The sequence below is a fragment of the Ictalurus punctatus genome, chromosome 24 (genome assembly GCF_001660625.3).
Source record: "Ictalurus punctatus breed USDA103 chromosome 24, Coco_2.0, whole genome shotgun sequence".
In the NCBI taxonomy this organism is placed as follows: domain Eukaryota; kingdom Metazoa; phylum Chordata; class Actinopteri; order Siluriformes; family Ictaluridae; genus Ictalurus; species Ictalurus punctatus.
Window position 1 is genome coordinate 10,806,538 of NC_030439.2, and position 17,727 is coordinate 10,824,264.

Consider the following 17,727-nt stretch of genomic DNA (forward strand, 5'->3'; position numbering starts at 1 on the left):
AGCATGTGACCCATATGAAAATTATGTTATGCTATACCATATGCCCCCCAAAAACAAATAAAAATAAGAAAGAATGAAAAACAGCTAGTTAAAAATAAGGGTTAGACGTTGAATAACACTCAAAGTCTCCAGACGTGATTCAAAGAAAGGAGGGTGTGACTACAAGCAGAGTTTTAAGGAAAGTAGAATTCAGAGTGGGAAATGCTTTTAAAATTATTATTTTGTTTAAAATGTTCATATTTTATCAACTTGTGATATTGATGGGGCATGTGTGAAACCTCACACACGAAATGTCGTGTTGCTATGAAATATTTCTTGTAAATTTTTCCTAAGAGTGTGTAAACTTTGGCACTTCCATATACTATACATAGAAAAACATTACAAAAGTTCACAGAATACAAAAGTATAAAGAGTTAATTAGCATTTATTAACCATTTCAGATTCAACTGGCAAAAACTTTAAATAACTCCACATACAGGTTGTCTCTTTTTACAGTCATTAACACCTAAAGTATTTAAATGTTGTACAAACATTTATATACATATTTACACATAAATATGTACAAAAGTCCTCAGTGATCTCCAAGAGATTCTGCATCAAATGTAGATACATTAATATATGTATGACATATGGCAACATACACAAATGTATATTCAGAAATCATCTCAGGCCTGAATAAAGAGATGAAATGCAAAAAAAAAAAAAGTTTAAAAATAAAAATAAATAAATAAATAAAATCTGCAATTTAAAATCAAATTCATAGTTGGCTTTTTAAATGTCACAACAGAATCTTTCCTTATCGGTCCATATTTACAAAATCACTTTCAAATTTTACATTATATATTTAATATTAGAATATTATAATGCATTATTCTAACACTTAAATAAAACACTAGTGCATCCCTTATGCCATCTGGGAACTTCTGGAGAGCCAAAAGATTCACATGCAAATGAAGGACACACAAACACACAGACACAAAAAAAACCACAGCAATGCAACATCAAAAGAATCTTAAATGTACAGACATCAATTAGGTCCAGGAGCATTTTTCCCTTCCTCTTCAAGCGGCATTACATAGTTGTTGACACGACCAAACAAACATAATATTAAAAATATTAAATTATTAAAGAGCTTCATTCTTCTCATATTTGAGGCAGTCAACTATGAAGGACCAACACTGTCCAAGTCAAAACACCAAGATTCAACATCGTGCACTGTTATTGTGCAAATACTGGAATTTTGCCCCCCAGGGTGCTGTTTGAACTTGTCTTTTGTTTATATCCCACAGTTGCTATTTGCACAGAGATAAAATGTTGCTTTGGAGTCTAAACTAGACCGACCGTATACTGTTTCTATACAAAAATAAAAGATTGTGGATTTGTATTAAATGTGCACAGATGTATGCGCATGCACACGGCTTTATTCTGTACAGTGTTATAATGTAGTGTAGTATACTGCTGTATTAGCACTCCAAATGTGCTAATTATTCCTTGTAATGTATAAACTTGCTTCAGGTATTAAAAAGAGGTACCCTGGATTTAATGAAACATACTTGAATTTCAAAAAGAACCATGATGTGACGTTTCTCCCAATCATCTGCCCGGTGGAGAACCTTAGTGTAGTGTGAGAGCATTATGCTTTTCAAGTACAGGACACTTTTTAATTCCATTGTGACAAGTAGCACTACTGTAGGCAGCACAAACAAAACATGCATACGTTCATAACACATTTCAAGCTTTTGTGTCTTTTGGCCTTGCATGTGGTTGAGCAGCTTCCAGACACTAAAAAGCAATGTAACCTGCATGTTTCAGATCCTCCGCTTGAGGTTCTTAAGGAAGTAGAAGTCATGTGAACACAGTTGATTAAACACGATTGGCTTGAATGCCTCTGTGGGCAATTTGTCTCGGAGGGTCCATTATTTGGTCGTCCAATAAATGCCCTCTTTAGAGTTGTGTGATGTTACAATACATTGACCAGCTCGGTTTCTGACGAGTCTGCTGCCAACTCCAGCTCCCTAAAGCAAGAGAAAGAGAAAGAGTCAGATAATGTTCATAACATTCAAAATTTGCAAAATGTAGTAACTTTTTAAATGGTACTACAACTGATACAGCTCGGCCGTAACATTAATATTTCTAACCTCTCTAAGGATGGTTTCACAGTTGGCTTTTTTTTGTTTGTTTGTTTGTTTGTTTCCAGACAAAAAAAAGCTGACCACAGCTGATATGAATAAAATGTGACATGCACACCGTAATCATAACTACAGGGTGTTCCAAAAGTCTCCATACACAGGGGAAATTAACACTTATGTAGCAAAATATCTTCCAATTTTTTTTATACTTTATATTATTTCTAGATAGCCTTTATGAACACCAAGGAGCTGTCAAGGTTCCGATGGATTTTAATATGAAACTTGGCAAGCACATCACACACTTATTAGCTTATTAATCAATTCAAAATGACTGGACATGCTGTGGCTCAACTGAGAAGTGGATGTCCACGAACATCCACCGATGAAGGCACAACTGACAGGGGACTGTGTTTGCCAGCACTACATGTACGGAGACTTTTGGGACACCAGGTATCTTATCAGTCCCAGCAAGTGGTTGCAAACTAACTAGCTTAGCTTGACATCTACATTAGATTTTTAAATATCATATCATTAGTAAAGAGGAACTAAAATAGGTTTCACTCTGGCAGTGAGGAGGTGCAGCCTCACTTAAAGTAGGGCATCCCTTTGCATACCGGTGAAAATCCCAAAAACAGGCGACTGATTTTTTATTATATTGCATCTTTGCCAATGAAATATTTGATACATGTTGAAATTTTCCTTAAATTTACACAATAACAAAACTCATTGTTCATCAACACTTTGTCCTCTATGCTTGTTCTCACATGGACCCTAAACTGCAACCTGATCAGGAGGTATGTAACAAAAAAAAACAAACAAACAAAAAAAATTTTTATGTCATGCAGCACTTTTCTTAAAACTTTTTAACGTTGGAAACAATCTACTGTGACCAAAAACCCTTCGTGGCATCACTTTTTAAAAGTGACCGCATTTTGTGTGCATCAGTGGAATTTACCTTTGCTCGTTGAGCAGTTTGCGGTTTCCCTGCCTCCTCTCTTCGTTGATTGGATAAGAGGTAAAGATGAGGAGTCCTATGATGATTAGTGCAACTGGAGCAGCAGAGACCAGAACCTTCAGTGTAACATCCACTGCTTTTGGTTGTGTGCAACCTCTCGTTACATATCCGGCAAAACTGTTCGGAAAGAAAAATGAATGATTTTAAAGGAAATGTTAACGCTCAGCCTGTTTCAACTAATCTGATGGCAAGTCATAAACAACTGTGAGGTTCTTCGGAAAATGTCTTCACTGAGATCCATCATACTGATTATGAGATGCAATCTTGCATTTTTAAGTCATCAGATTGAGACCAGAAAAGAATCCAACCACATAAAAAATAATAATAATTATACAGACACAAACGCATACAGATTTAACAATGAGATCAGACTGTGATGAGCCACATCAGAAAGACCAACTTCCATGTTAATGCTTTTGCATGAAACTCTGCAGGACTACTAACAAACTAAATGGGATTAACTGCATCAATATGCATTTTCAGCAATGATCTGGCAGCAATTGACTACATCTGAAAAAAAAAAATCTAACAGCAACTGAAAACATTAAATCACTCAAATACATTTATGTGTGATGTGATGTGTGTATTTATAAATATGCATGCACACAGTACTGTGCAAAGGTCTATACAGCAAAGATGCCTTCAAAAATACAGAAATTAAATGTTTCTACATTAAAAAAGTGCAGTAATAAACAATCAAATAAATGAAACAAAGTCAATATTTAGTTTGACGACCCTTAAAATAAAAAAAAATAAAAAAATTGTCTCAGGAAATGAGCTGTAATTTTTATTGAGCATCTTGCCCATCAAGTCTTCTGGAGACTTTGACTGTTGCTTCTTATTTTGCATCAAAACCCAGCAGCCTTAATTGTGTATTTTGTCTGAAAAGTGTCTCTGTAATAAGCTGCTTAAAATAAAAATCTATAACAAGTTTATACTAAATAATAATAATAATAATAATAATAATAATAATAATAATAATAATAATAATGCCTCTAGGCTTGTTACACTAACTTTAATTATTTTATGTGTATTCTGCCCGGAAAGGGAGGCAGAAAGTTTTTGTGTTTTTTGAACAGCACCATCAAGCTGTTTTAGTATGAATGAAACATAGTAGTGGGACAACACCCGTTTATTTGTGCAAGATAAATAAACAAAACAAAAATAAAAAAAAAACTGTTAATATCTAAAAGTATAAAACATAAAATATGTATATATAGATGAAAGCAGAAGAAGAAGAAGAAGAAGAAGAATGATAAGAATAAAGGGGATTACAATCATAATATCTAAAATAAAAACCCAGAAAACTGTCTGTTTTTGTAGTCGCTGTGACTTTTATCAAAAAGTTTTCTGTTCTCAGGCAGCAATGATAAAAACTCAACGCTCATTCTCTTCTCTGTTCCAGAATACTTTTCTTCTGTGTTTACACTGGTTTTCAAAACAGCTTTTTGTGTTATGGAGTTACCTATCTTACCCTTTCGTGCAACAGCAGCAGCTCTAGGCACGCGATCTAAAGCTCAAATCTAACCATTTCATCGGGGGAGCGACGGGGAGAAAAAAAAAAAAAAAACTCAATACACTCTTCGGGGGGGCGGGGGGGGGGGGGAGCAAAAAAAAAAAATCGCTATGTCACGCCGCGACTGATTGCGCCCGGTGTGAATAGCTTCAAAGGGATTTATTATTCCGATTCAAAAGCGTCATCGTGTTGTACATTTGTGTTGCTTAATCACGCTCTGTGTGAAAGGCTCTTAAGACTTTTGCAACTTTGTGTATTGTTATTAATTGGTTCCCTAATTAATCCAATCTAGCAGACTTTTGTGATTTTCTGCTAAAAGAATTCTGATTAAACTCCAGTTTAAGCAGTGAAATGACCAAACTATGTCGGGCTCTTGCCCTCATGTCTGGAACTGAGGAATCCTGGTCTATGCCAATCCTATTTTTGACATCTAATTGACATCTGATCTCAGACTTAACCTCGCTAGTGTTTTTGCAAATGATGCTAAGGCACTGAGATCTGATATGTATATTAATACAAGGTCTAAATGCAAGAGCCTATCTTTCATTATCCAGAAAGACATTGCGTGTTAATGCAAGAATACACTGAGCCAAAAGTTGAATCACACAGCTTGTCAGAGTGAATGTGCCATAAAAGGCTTTTCATCTACTTAAGCCTCCCATTAAATCTCATTTCAAAGGCTCATGCAGGCAGAGAATATTAAGAAGAATTGGTCAGGAGGTGTGATTGTTCAGATTGACTCACTCAAGGCTTAGAGTTGAAATTCCCAAAGAAACTCCAGAGGCAAACTTTGTGAAGAACACATAGAAGGAGTAGAAGATGGCTTCATGCCCCTGGGATTCTGGATTCAGAACTTTGAAGTCATCAACCACATCAGGAAGCATGGACCTGCATACACACATATATACAGATTAGTTTACGAAAGCAGTCTTGGTCAGCATCATAGGTTCCCTTTATGACTGCCACTCACCAGGGGAGGAGGAAGGCAGCAGCAATGCTGACTCCAGAAGCAATGGCAATAACGTAGGTCACGATGAGATTACTTTTCAACAGGACCACTGTGATCAAGAATGGAATCACGATCTGCAAACATCACAAAGATGAGAAACATTACCTTCATCGGGTATAATGACCACCAGATAGCGCCCAGAGATAATTAGTCTTGGCCAACTGCGTTACAAATAAATCACATCCAAAACTGCGCTCACTATTTTTAAACTATGCCACAAGTTACACCTCTTAAATGGTCCTGCCAGTACTTACTGTAGTCCCAACATAGACGGCGGTTTTCTTTCCAAATCGAGTAAGGAACCATTGCCAGAATGGGATGGTGAGAGTGGCGGAGAGCTGGAGACAAAATGGATTAGAAAAGATTAGAACAAGGCAAGGCTAAGACTTTTCCTGAATCATTAATTAACTCTTAAGAGCTTTAGAACTGCCTTTTCATACTAGTAAAGCCACTGGGAGGAAGACGGTAATTATATGGTGAGCTTGGTAAAGTTGATGGAGTAAAACTGGTCCCTCATTCATAACGAAACTAAGCTTACACATCAGTCTATGCATTCCTTTTGAGTATAACCTGTTTTATCAAAAGTGTGCGTGCCAATTCAACATGCAGCACGCAGGTAGAAAGGATTCTGTCGTTAAAAGTGGTCAGTAAGTCCAAATCCCATGTTAAAACACTACATTAGCTGTTGAATGGCATTAAATGAGAAACAGTCTTTAAGCTGGAAGTTACTTGCAGCAACTCACCTACCCTGATGAGCCACTTATTAGACTGTTTTATAGATATATGTGTCAAAGAGTCTATAATTTAAAGTAAACCTTGAGGCAGTTAAATAATATACTAAATGTGACTTTTGTATTGTGTTCAGACGTTTGATCAAAACACTCATCTATAACCAACCAAAAGCAGTTAACCAACAAAAAAAAGTCACATTTCTGAGTTCAAAGGCACCCTATTTGTTTACTCTTTGATTTAAAAAGCTTCCTATACACATGCACAAAATGGTCACAAAGCAAGACGTCTTAATTTTTTTTCAAATGCTGGCTGTTGTGCTATGAACAGCTCTTACCATGACGACCAGTAGGACGTTCTGAAAGTCATCTCTGAAGCCCAGGGTGTAGGAACAGAACAGAGCAAAGTTGCCCTCCAGGAGCTGCACAAAGAAACATTAAGACTTATAAAAACCTACTTGCAAATCCTAATAAAATAAAACACCAGCCAAAGATAGCTAAGGGTAGCCATGGTGGTCTGAGGCTTCTGCCCCAGAAAGGAGGCCAAAAAAGTGGCTGAACCAAATCCCACAAAAACAAACACCTCCTGTAAAGCAGGCCGAACACTCACCATAAACGCCAGAGAGGTGAACAGGAAGCCCATCACCAGCTTGGCATACGGACCATGGCCCATTACTAGACGGATGCCCCGGAAGAAGGACATGTGCTTTGATTGGACCTTTGAGGTTTCTGCCAAAACAAGACAGGACATTTTAGAGGCTGAAGCTGTGGTTATGTTAAATGTAATTTGTGTCAAATGTACTTGAGTCATGGAGCCACCGTGAACGCTTCATCCATCTCAAGCTCACACAAACCCTGTGTATACCATAAATACTAAAACAGTGTGTATGTTGGATCCGTTCAACAGCATGTGAATTGTTCAGCAGTAAACACTCTTGACTGAAGGTATACAGTTCCTGTTCTGTGCTTTCCTCTGCCCTGGGCTGATCTTGCTCTACAAAGACTACTTTGTTAAAAAGTTTTTCCCCAAATTGTCCCGAAATAAACGAACAAACTGCAGTACTATCTTTTACAGTGGACCCCTTTTTTCTGTGTCTTTGGTAAAAGAACTCCTCTCGGTTTACCCAGTGCCATTCCCAGGCCCCCAAAAACTGCCCGTGTGCCAGCCACTGCCTCAGAGTAACCCGAGACCTGTGGAAAAGTTTGTGTCCACGAAACAGAAAATGTGATCTAAATTAAACCAAACTTATCTCTATTTAAAACCTGTGGGTATAATTAACTCTCTATGGAAACCATCTTTGTTAATATCCAGAGAATATCAGGATGTGGAAGCTGAAATAATGCTATGAAAACTGACACAAATTCTGTCTTACCTTTGCGTTCCTTCACACCACAGAAGAGTATGATGGCACAGAGGATATAAATGGCACAAATAACCCCTGAGGCAATCATGTAAGCATTTCTCTGCAAAAAGAATATGGGTGAGGTAACGTGTTAAACATTTCCAAGCAAGGATAATACAGATCTTTAATCCAGTTCATTCTTAAGACATCATGACAATGCCTCCGAGCTCTGGGACTTACTATTTTGTCCAGGGAAAGATCTGGTTGGCTGATGTTGACCTCAGATCCAGAATTCCGGAAAGTGGAGTTGAGATCATTTCCAACTGGTATGCAGGGTGTATTGGCCATCCCCACGATCTGGCCTTGGATTCCAGTGCCAATGACTGTTCCCAAAACCTCCACAGTCATACCTGGATGGGAAATGGCAATGATGAGGGTATGTATGGAGCAGAAAGCTAATGCATTATCACAGTACAGTGTATATCACATTCTCAAATGTGATTGGTCAGAAGGTGTTGTTTACTTTTCCGTAACATCAGCTCTGACAGTATCGCCAGCTAGTTTATATTAAATATGCTTATTCTAATAGCACTTCATTGTTAGCAATCCTATGATAACAATTTTAATTTTAATTAATAAAGTCTTCACATAGTTAGGCTAAATTCTAAATGGTGTCCTATTCAGTACAAATACACCCAATGTAGGGAGCACAGCATAATGCAGCATAATATGGAACCTTAAACATGTGAATGTGAGTGTGTTGCTCTGAAATACACAAAATGTGTTCTGACTGCTCTCTTTCAGCCTAGAGTTTTATGATGAATTAAAATATACTTTGAAAGGGTGGTTCTCTGAATCAAACTTGTATTTAAGCATGACTCATGCCATTACTGTTGCTGGCACCTTGAAGTACTTACGATAGGCGGTGGCTGAATCCCTCTCCTTCTGTTCTGCACTGATGAACATGGTGAGGGCTGAGTATGGCACATGGAAGCACTGCAATGCAGAAACAGAAATGAAATGAAGAGATGAAAGTTAGTTTTCACTCACGCAAAAACTACAGGTAGTTTTCATACAGAAGAACTAGATGATGCACACCGTTTGCAGACTCTGGAAGAGGCAGTAGAAGATGAGGTACCAGACGACTTTGGCCTGATCAACAGGAGGCACGTACCAGATGAGAAAGTAGGATATGACTGCAAAAGGAGTGGATAGAATGATCCTGCAAAGAAATGGATACGAGAAAATTACAACACAAGCTGTATGAGCACTGCGATGCAAAACATGAAGACCATTCAGTCTTCAGACATATTTACATTTATTCATTTAGCAGACGCTTTTATCCAAAGCGACTTACAAATGAAGAAAGTAGGACTTATAAGGGTTTAATGGTCAGATTTCATCTGCAGACGTAATAAATACACCTTAGTTCACTTTAGTGCCATTAGACAAATTCTGGAAGTTCATATACAGCATATCCAAAATTGAGAAAATGTCCTCCAGACCACATGTAACCAATGCACAATTCTCTCCATTTTGACATATCCTACAGTACGTCTACTCGGACTGTAACATAACCACGAATGGTAGCTGACGATTTCATTACAAAAAATGTTTTGGGTCACATCCTGCAATTGCTACAAATTTCCGATGGCACAATACTCATCTCACATGTACAGGATGTAAAATTAAAGGGAAGGTTGGACTCGTTTCACTATGAGGAACAAAAATTTAGAAATGTGTAATCTTATACAAATGTATGTGTATAAGAAACTGGTTTTGTGAACAGGTTTGGAGGGTAATGTTATTTATATTCACATGGATGTATTAGGTCAGGGACAGAAAATAATGTACAAGCATGTGACTCAACTAACTAAAAAAAAGGATCAAACTATTCTCTAGCTGCGTGTGTGCTAATACACACAGACACGATAAACCACGACGACAGTACTGTCTAGCATGTGTTAGAGAAAAGCAGACTTTCTTTTCAAAACTATGGGGTTATCCTCAGTCTCATTTAAAATACCAAGCATGCGTTAAGCTGATTATTGCTTTATTGAATGCACTGTTATTACAGCCCCTGTAGTTTCAGATATTGTCCTGATATTCTGTGTAAAAATTTAAGCATTATATCTGCATATCCAACCCCACACACATCCATTGTTTTGTGCTCCTCTCTCCTCAAATTCCATTGCAGCAAGTAGGTTGGAGCACAATGGTGAATTTTTAGTTTTCTTTTCCAATATTAATTCATTAACCATTAAACAAATACCTAGTATTTAATAGATTCTACCCTAAAGAACGGCACAGAACCATAATTAATTGTTGCTACAGCTACTAGCTGTTTGATGACTAACATTTGAGTGTCTTATTCTATTTGAACTAAAGTAACCCTTTGGCTGCCTCTGATTGGAGGAGAAACAGTGGCGTGTTGTAGGCTGGACCACTCATGGGTCTGGAATTTGAGTGTCGTCATAGACCTCATCCCCCCTCCAAATGCTGCCTTCTCCTCTCTCGCGTCTCCGTCTCCGTCTCCGTCTCCCTCTCACTCTCTCTCTCTCTCTCTGTATATTAAATACTTTAATATTACAAATTATCTGAAGAGAATTTTTCACCCTTATTTAAACTGCATTAATTTCAAACAGTCATGCCTACAACCATAAATGTGACTAGATAAAACAGGAAAGAAAATCCCATGTGTGTTTTAAAATCGCCTTGTTCTACCTATGGAACAATGAACGGACATGTGATATTATGCCCGTCCATTCCTCAGAGACTTAGCAGAGAGAATTATCACGCCACCAGCCAGCTATATATACCAGGAGTCTGCTAATGAAACTGACGTGTTTCTGTGGCTAGAATGAACCAAAGAAAGGGGGATGGGCACTTCCAAGGGCAGTGACCTCGCCACAAAATTGGAAGCAGTAATGTGGAAGCAGCATCAACCCAAGCGAACAGCTCTGTCCTTATCCAACTCACAAAGCCAAGAGAGTCCTTTCAAATGTACCAGGAGCATTTCAGGGTTCTCGAAACCAGATGCCACCTTGACTCATGACTTTCCACCCATTTTATGACCACAGGATTAGAAATTAACAAGGTTTGTTTAACTGCCACATTCCCAGTTATAGTAGACAAATACACCCATAATCTAGCAAAACGAAAGGGCTGTATCCAATCACTAAATCTTCTCACGCAAGTATCAGGTGCAGCTATTTACTTTAGCTCCAAACGTTCTGGCAAGACCCACTGACATGGAAAAACTTTTGTTTACCTGAATGGAATTTAATCACTATTAAAAATCCCTTTCCCATCCCCAGTCCTCTCAACCTTCCAAAGTCTGTAAATCAGCCTCTAATGAGCTTTTAGACTTTTTCACACAGTCAAGGCCGCCAAGCTGACTTGGCAACTGAGCTAACAATCTCCCATGACATTTCAAACCCACTGGAACAAATGTCTAGTTGGACAGAATCATGTGAGAGATCCTGTAATGCCAACTCGGTACAACTCATTCCCTCTTCAACTAAAATAGCCTCATGGGGTGAGTTCCGTTATTACTCACAGGCCATTGGGGGATGGTGTTAAACTTAGTAAACCAATCATTCAAAACAGGAGCCTCGGCATGGGCTCATCCCAGAAAAAGTCCTACTTAGTTGGCTTTACATATGGGACTCCTTCTACAGACACCAATTTGAATCAGGAAGGGAGGGAAATTTTTATCTTATTCAGACACCAATATGAGGGTTAGAAAAACCCAAGATATTTCAATAAAACCAATTTAATTCATGTATAATGTATGGCCTATTTACAAATAGTGTGGTAACAAAAATAACACCAGGAAAAGAAGTTTAAAAAAGAAAAAGAAAAAATTAAATACCATGGCATCATCCTCCCAAATCTGGTCCACGGAGTCCGGCTGACCAGGAATCCCACGGTTGGGTCGGTGATGGCATCCCAGGCTCGTCCCACAAACAAGATAACGGAGGCATAGAATGGATCCAGCTGAAGAGTAGAGAGGGGAATGATCAAGGCCTTACACAAACAGAGCATTTCAGCAGCAATAAATATAATCAAAACAGACAGCACACTGGTCATAATCCAGAGCACATTAACATGCTAATTTAGGAGGAATTTAAGAAATGTCCAATTGTGCATACCAGAAGCAGGCACAGCATCACATACAATATCCCACTGTAGCCCTGACTAGAATTTAACAGTTATTAGCATTTACTGCAACAAGAAAAACTCCAATTGAACAGCATGGCTTTGTTCAAGGATTCATCAGATTTTTTTGGAGAAATGCTTTAAAAAGATCAAGTGTCGTTTTCAGTTGAAATTCCCATGCATGAAAGGTGTGGCGCCTGTTACCAACTGAAAATGATTAGGTGTGCTGCAAATAACTATCTGCTAATTATACAGGAAAACAACCTTAAGTTTTATATTCTGAAATTGCATATCAGATCCAGTGCAACTAATTAAGAAATGAAGTTAGTTCCCTCAATCATAGAACTATCATTTAAGAAAACAAAAGGTTTGTCATATTTTGAAATTTGAGTTCCTGTATGTAAAAGGAGTGACACGAATAACCTGAGCTGCATTGAGAGATATATGGCCCATAAAAGCACTTCTAAAGTGCCAATCCAAGTGAAATTTAAAGACAAAATGATGAAGATTTTAATGAAGTATAACTACCATGAGCACAAGGACTAATTTGAATGGAACACCACACACGGAGTCACATTCGCACACCAAGTGCTTTCACATGGGTATGACTGATCTATCTTGTATGCTTTATTCATTAATTTCTCCTAGCACGTGAAACTATACTGTCGCAGAGCACAGTTCTGATTGGTTGAATGTTGTGGCACAGATGTACAAGGCTGAACTATAAATGAACTGTAGTGACCTTTTGTACAAGTCAGAAAGTACCCAAAGCACCAAAGTGGCCTTGAAATCTGTTCACCAAGTGAGTTTTGTGAGCATTGTATTTTCCCAGTCTAGAGTGCCAAACTGACAGGACTGACTAAGGTTAAACATTTTATCAGTCGGTATGGCGTAATTAGCAGTTTCTCAAAATCCTGAATGGACAATCGTAACTCACACTGTAGGAGGACTTTGCTTGTTCGCCTTTGGAAACATAATAAATGTCATACTCTATTACAGTCCAAGACAATGCCTCTGTTGCGTTTGTGTGTGTAGTGGCCGTCACCTTGTTGTGAGTGGGGTGTTATTTACACAAACTCACTGGCTCCTGAAGTTAAAATACAAGCTCATAAACTGGAGTATGAATGCCATTGGGAAGTCCAGAAGTCCATGAAGTGCTAATGAGGTGTATTGCGTGCAATCTATTGTATTTTGGTTTTTGTATCATAAACGTGTAACTTTATGGTTTTAGTATTAGCACATGCACCAACTAACACATTGCAAATGTAAATCTTAGCCTGACCTCAGGAGTCAACATTGGCCTAAATGCTTAGTTGATTGAGTCTAATTCTGGAAACATACACATTTAACACCTGGTCAGAAGTTCTTAACAATAAGTGATCTTGTTTGAAAAGCCACACACCCCAAATGTGAAATATGAACATGTACAAAATTAATAATGTGAGAAAATGTGGAAAACTTCACATGAGAATCATGTCATTATTCAATGTGAAGTGTTAGGACAGGATAGGGTGCTTCAAGGTGGTCAATCTTAATGCTTCTTCTCAGCATGTCCATATCCACATAAAGTAGCACATGGAGATGCATCCATTCTCTCTGGAATAACTAATGGCAAAGCTTTAAAGGATCATTAAACTCACCAGAGCAACATCTAGGAGATAGATCTGGAGGAAAAAACCCAAGGCACATCCTGTGATCTGATAAGGCGCTCCTCCTACGGCATAACACAGCTTACTGCACACCGACAAGTGACGATTCACTTCACTCTGGAAAAAAAAAAGAGAGACATCACATTTCAAATAATTTTCAAGTCTGCATGAAAAAAGAAGAAAAAAAAAAGTACAAATAAGACTCAAAAACTCTTTGTGGGAAAGAATTATATATAATACTGTATTAATGTATTAATGATTAACGATGGCTAAGTGCTTGGCTTGCTATTAGAAACACATCATGTTTTTGTGGATCTGACAGGATAACTGTCAGAAATAACTGACAAGTGGAAGGGCAAAATACTTTTGTAAAAAAGCCAAATGAAGTTATAATCATGCTATTCAATCAGAATTATAATGCTGTAAGTGTTAGTCAAGGGGGTGAACATGTACAAGCTTATGGGTGTATCTGTATTTTGTACTGACTAGAACCTGTGTGCATACACCTGACCGTTTACTGACCTCATATTGATTGGCAAAGACCACACACACGTTCTGTCACTAGTGCACAAACATACACCCTTGGGGGCACAGCCAATCGAGTTCGAAAATCAAGAGCAGGCTGACAAAATAGGTGGACGTGATCCAACACAATGCAGAACATATCAGCACGGATAAAAACTAACATAATGCGTTAAAAATATATCACTATAAAGTCTATCTTTAAGGTGCACTGAACTGGACCTAAAATTCGAAAGTCAGAAAGGAAACCAGTGAACTCTCTCGTGTTCTTAGCCTAAAGCATTGGTCACCAACCCTTTTCCTGGAGATCTACCTTCCTAAAGACTTTAGCTAGAGCTATAAATGGTGCCCACCTGACCATCTAATCATTGCCTTAAGCAGTTCTTGATCAACTAAAACCAGTGAGTTTAGATTTTGGTTGGAGATGAAACGTGCAGGAAGGTCGATCTCAAGGAAGAGAGGGTTGGTGACCACTGATCTAAAGTTTCAACACAGTGCTTTACAATGGAGAACTCTCATCCTTTTGTGTCATTGGTTGCGTTTTCACACTGGAAATTCCTCACTTCTGCAAAATGTCCAAACTAGATAATTGAATTGTCATAATTTACTGGCAGCAAGAAAACACCGAATGGTAATGGAAAAAAATATTAACCAATACATAAACAACAACAACAACAACAACAACAACAACATGTAGCAAAATTCATCGTAAAAAAAAAAATAATAAAAAGGCAAAAAAACCTTATGAAATGATTTCCACTCTGACTAATTAATCTGCAGTGGGGTGCGACTGTACATTATGTAGCACGTCTACAATGATCTCAATGATGTACAACTCAACCTAAACTTTCACTCAAACTGATATTTACACCACCAACAACACATCCAACACACAACTATCACCAAAATGGGGACAAAACCACACACACATTAAAAAACAACAACACATGAAACCTATACTGATAAACTTGTACTGGAATATTAACATGAAAAGCTTCAGTTACGTGGAAAGGTTTGATCATGTGCAGTCACACCTTCACATCACTATTGAGTTCCATGATTTAAAAAAGTACACACTTCATTTAAACTGGATAAACGTCCTTGCGCTTACTTTCCACTGATTAAATAAAATGCACAAGGTGGTGCAAGAAGTAGATCCGATTATTAAAAGCCCATTCAAGTCATTCCTTCATTGGCTTTCCTGGCTGACTGGGGACAGATTGGGAGACAGAAACTGGGGAGACAGATTGGGAGATAGAATGATGTGGTGACGTAAGCACGAGCCACACCGGCAAATGACACGTAGCACATCATGTGCGCCCAGTATATGGACACAGAGCATGACGTGGTTCGCTTTATATATATATATATATACACACACACACACACACACACATACACACACACACACACACACACACATTTATAGTTTTAGATAAGACGAGTTACACGCAAGATAGGAAAGATAGTTATTTTAATAATAAATAAAAGCATTTCGGTTCATTGATAGAGATCAAGAAAGCGCGGCACTTTTGAAGTTCAAACCTCCAGTGATCATGTAATAATCATAAAAAAACAAACAAACAAGTAAATAAATAAATGAACCTTATTTTAAAATCTGACTAATCGGACCTGTATTAAGATGATTAAATGTTCCTGCCTCTGAAGCCGAGAGTAAACACTGTACAGTCACTAGACTAAACCCACGCCCGTCAGTACAGAGCTAGATCAACCTCTGGAGTCTTCCTGCTATCCTGTTAGATACAAACCCCGGATTAAACCCATGTATTTTCACTCAGAATAACGCTATGAATCAATCTTCATGAAGATTTTTGTTTATGAAATTACCTTATGACCGGTTCTGACTTCATTAGGCTCGGTTTTCTTCAGCATGCTGGCGTTGGAGTACTGCTCAGCTCCTGCACCTCTGGCCATGTCGCGACGCTTCTCTCCAAAAAACCACTAGTGTTCTGGAAGAATGTGGTAAACACAGCTAACCGACAGATAAAACTCTACCGTCTGAGGTGTTTATTTGAAGTGTAACTGTTCCGTGAACGCCGTTTGTAACCGACTACACGTTAAACCACACGCTTGAGAGCGGGCCAATTGAAATACACCGGAGTCAGTCACTCCACTCCATTCATGCCTGTAGTTGTAGCTCCGCCCACCCACACATCGCACCATACAACGTAATGAATCTTACAGAGGCGCGAGACTACAGAAGAAGTTTAACTTCGTGAGACGAAATTCAGCATGGGGTCATGTCCAAAACCCCCTATTGCCCATAACGGCACTCTAGCAGAGTCATATTTGGGGCAGTGTGTGTGTGTATATATATATATATATATATATATATATATATATATATATATATATATATATATATATATATATATATATATATATATATGTATGTATGTATGTATGTATGTATGATATAATATATTACCATCCAGGAGTGTCCTGACCCGAGACTCATACTACCAGGGGGGTGTTCGTGACAGTATTTATTTATTTGTTTATTTGTTTGTTTGTGCCTGAGCCTCATACAGTAGCAAGATGGTGTCCTTGTCAGCATTTATTTGTTTGTTTGTTTGTTCCTTAATTTATCTATTTATTTTTTAATTTTTTTGCCTATTTAATGAACAATTATTTTATTTGTTTATTTATTTACTGAACAATTGCCCTGAACAATCCTTACACTAGCATGTATGAGGCAGTATTCATGTATTGACTCTTTGTTCGTTTGTTTGTTTGTTTCCATTTTTGACAAAAATTTGGCCATGCCCTGTCCCAGGCATTGTACACTGGGAGGGTCATGTGTCGGGCAAGATATATATATATATATATATATATATATATATATATATATATATATATATATATATATATATATATATATATATATACATATGTGTGTGTGTGTGTGTGTGTGTGTGTGTGTGTGTGTGTGTGTGTGTGTGCATGTGTATGTTTATTTATTTGTTTGTTTGTTTTACTTTTTTAGACCAGCATCTGCACATGCCAGGGTCCAAGCCTTGTCTACCGACTCCAAATACATTTATCCATAACCACATTTAAACTGTATTACTTCATTTGACATTGAGTTACATTACCTGGCATGACACTGACTGCAAGGCCATTCCCAAAAGACAGGATTATTAGAGTTCACAAAAACTAAAGGACATTAAAAGTGTGCTAAAGCTACGCAAAAAACCCCCCCCAAAAAAAAAAAAAAAAAAAAACAACAGCAATTAAACTAAAATTATAAATATTGCCGTCAAAGCAAATAATATGAAAGAAAATATGAATAATGTGAATTTTTGTTTTCATTTTTTGGAACAACATTCACAGATGGCATATTGGCTTACTTTTGCTACGAGTATTGTGTTTTTAGTTTTCCACAGATCAATCAATATCCACAATTACATTTCTAATGCGAACGTCAGATGCCATTACTAATACTTCATGTTATTATTATTATTATTATTATTATTATTATTACAAAAAACAGGACCATTCAATTGAATGATGACTTACATTGACAATGAACATTAATGTATTGCATGGAGCAAAGTCCATAGCAATCACCAGAAGAAGTTAATGTTATTTGCTGATATTCACATAAAATCATCATTTTAATTCTATCCATACA

At 37.6% G+C, this 17,727-nt stretch overlaps 1 protein-coding gene across 1 annotated transcript; it reads right to left on the reverse strand.

Moving 5' to 3' along the window:
• Positions 1-406: 406 nt before the first annotated feature.
• On the reverse strand, positions 407-16,216 carry mfsd2ab (MFSD2 lysolipid transporter A, lysophospholipid b). Its single transcript, XM_017455117.3, has 14 exons — positions 15,921-16,216; positions 13,542-13,667; positions 11,615-11,739; positions 8,839-8,962; positions 8,658-8,736; positions 7,981-8,150; positions 7,771-7,861; positions 7,008-7,126; positions 6,736-6,819; positions 5,924-6,007; positions 5,631-5,743; positions 5,405-5,548; positions 3,085-3,261; positions 407-2,015 (listed from the first exon to the last, which is right to left on the reverse strand). Exons 1-14 carry the CDS (start codon positions 16,005-16,007, stop codon positions 1,961-1,963), a joined length of 1,578 nt encoding a protein of 525 aa, XP_017310606.1. The 5' UTR covers positions 16,008-16,216; the 3' UTR covers positions 407-1,960.
• Between the last annotated feature and the right edge of the window lie 1,511 nt (positions 16,217-17,727).

What these genes read in the sequence shown, in the direction of transcription:
- mfsd2ab (XM_017455117.3), bottom strand. Translation starts at nt 16,007, where the DNA reads ATGGCCAGAGGTGCAGGAGCTGAGCAGTACTCCAACGCCAGCATGCTG. An exon ending in ACGTCCTACTGGTCGTCATG is followed by an intron (nt 6,008 to 6,735) that starts GTAAGAGCTGTT and finishes TTTTGTCTCCAG; the next exon opens with CTCTCCGCCACTCTCACCAT. An exon ending in CCGTCTATGTTGGGACTACA is followed by an intron (nt 5,744 to 5,923) that starts GTAAGTACTGGC and finishes TGATGTTTGCAG; the next exon opens with ATCGTGATTCCATTCTTGAT.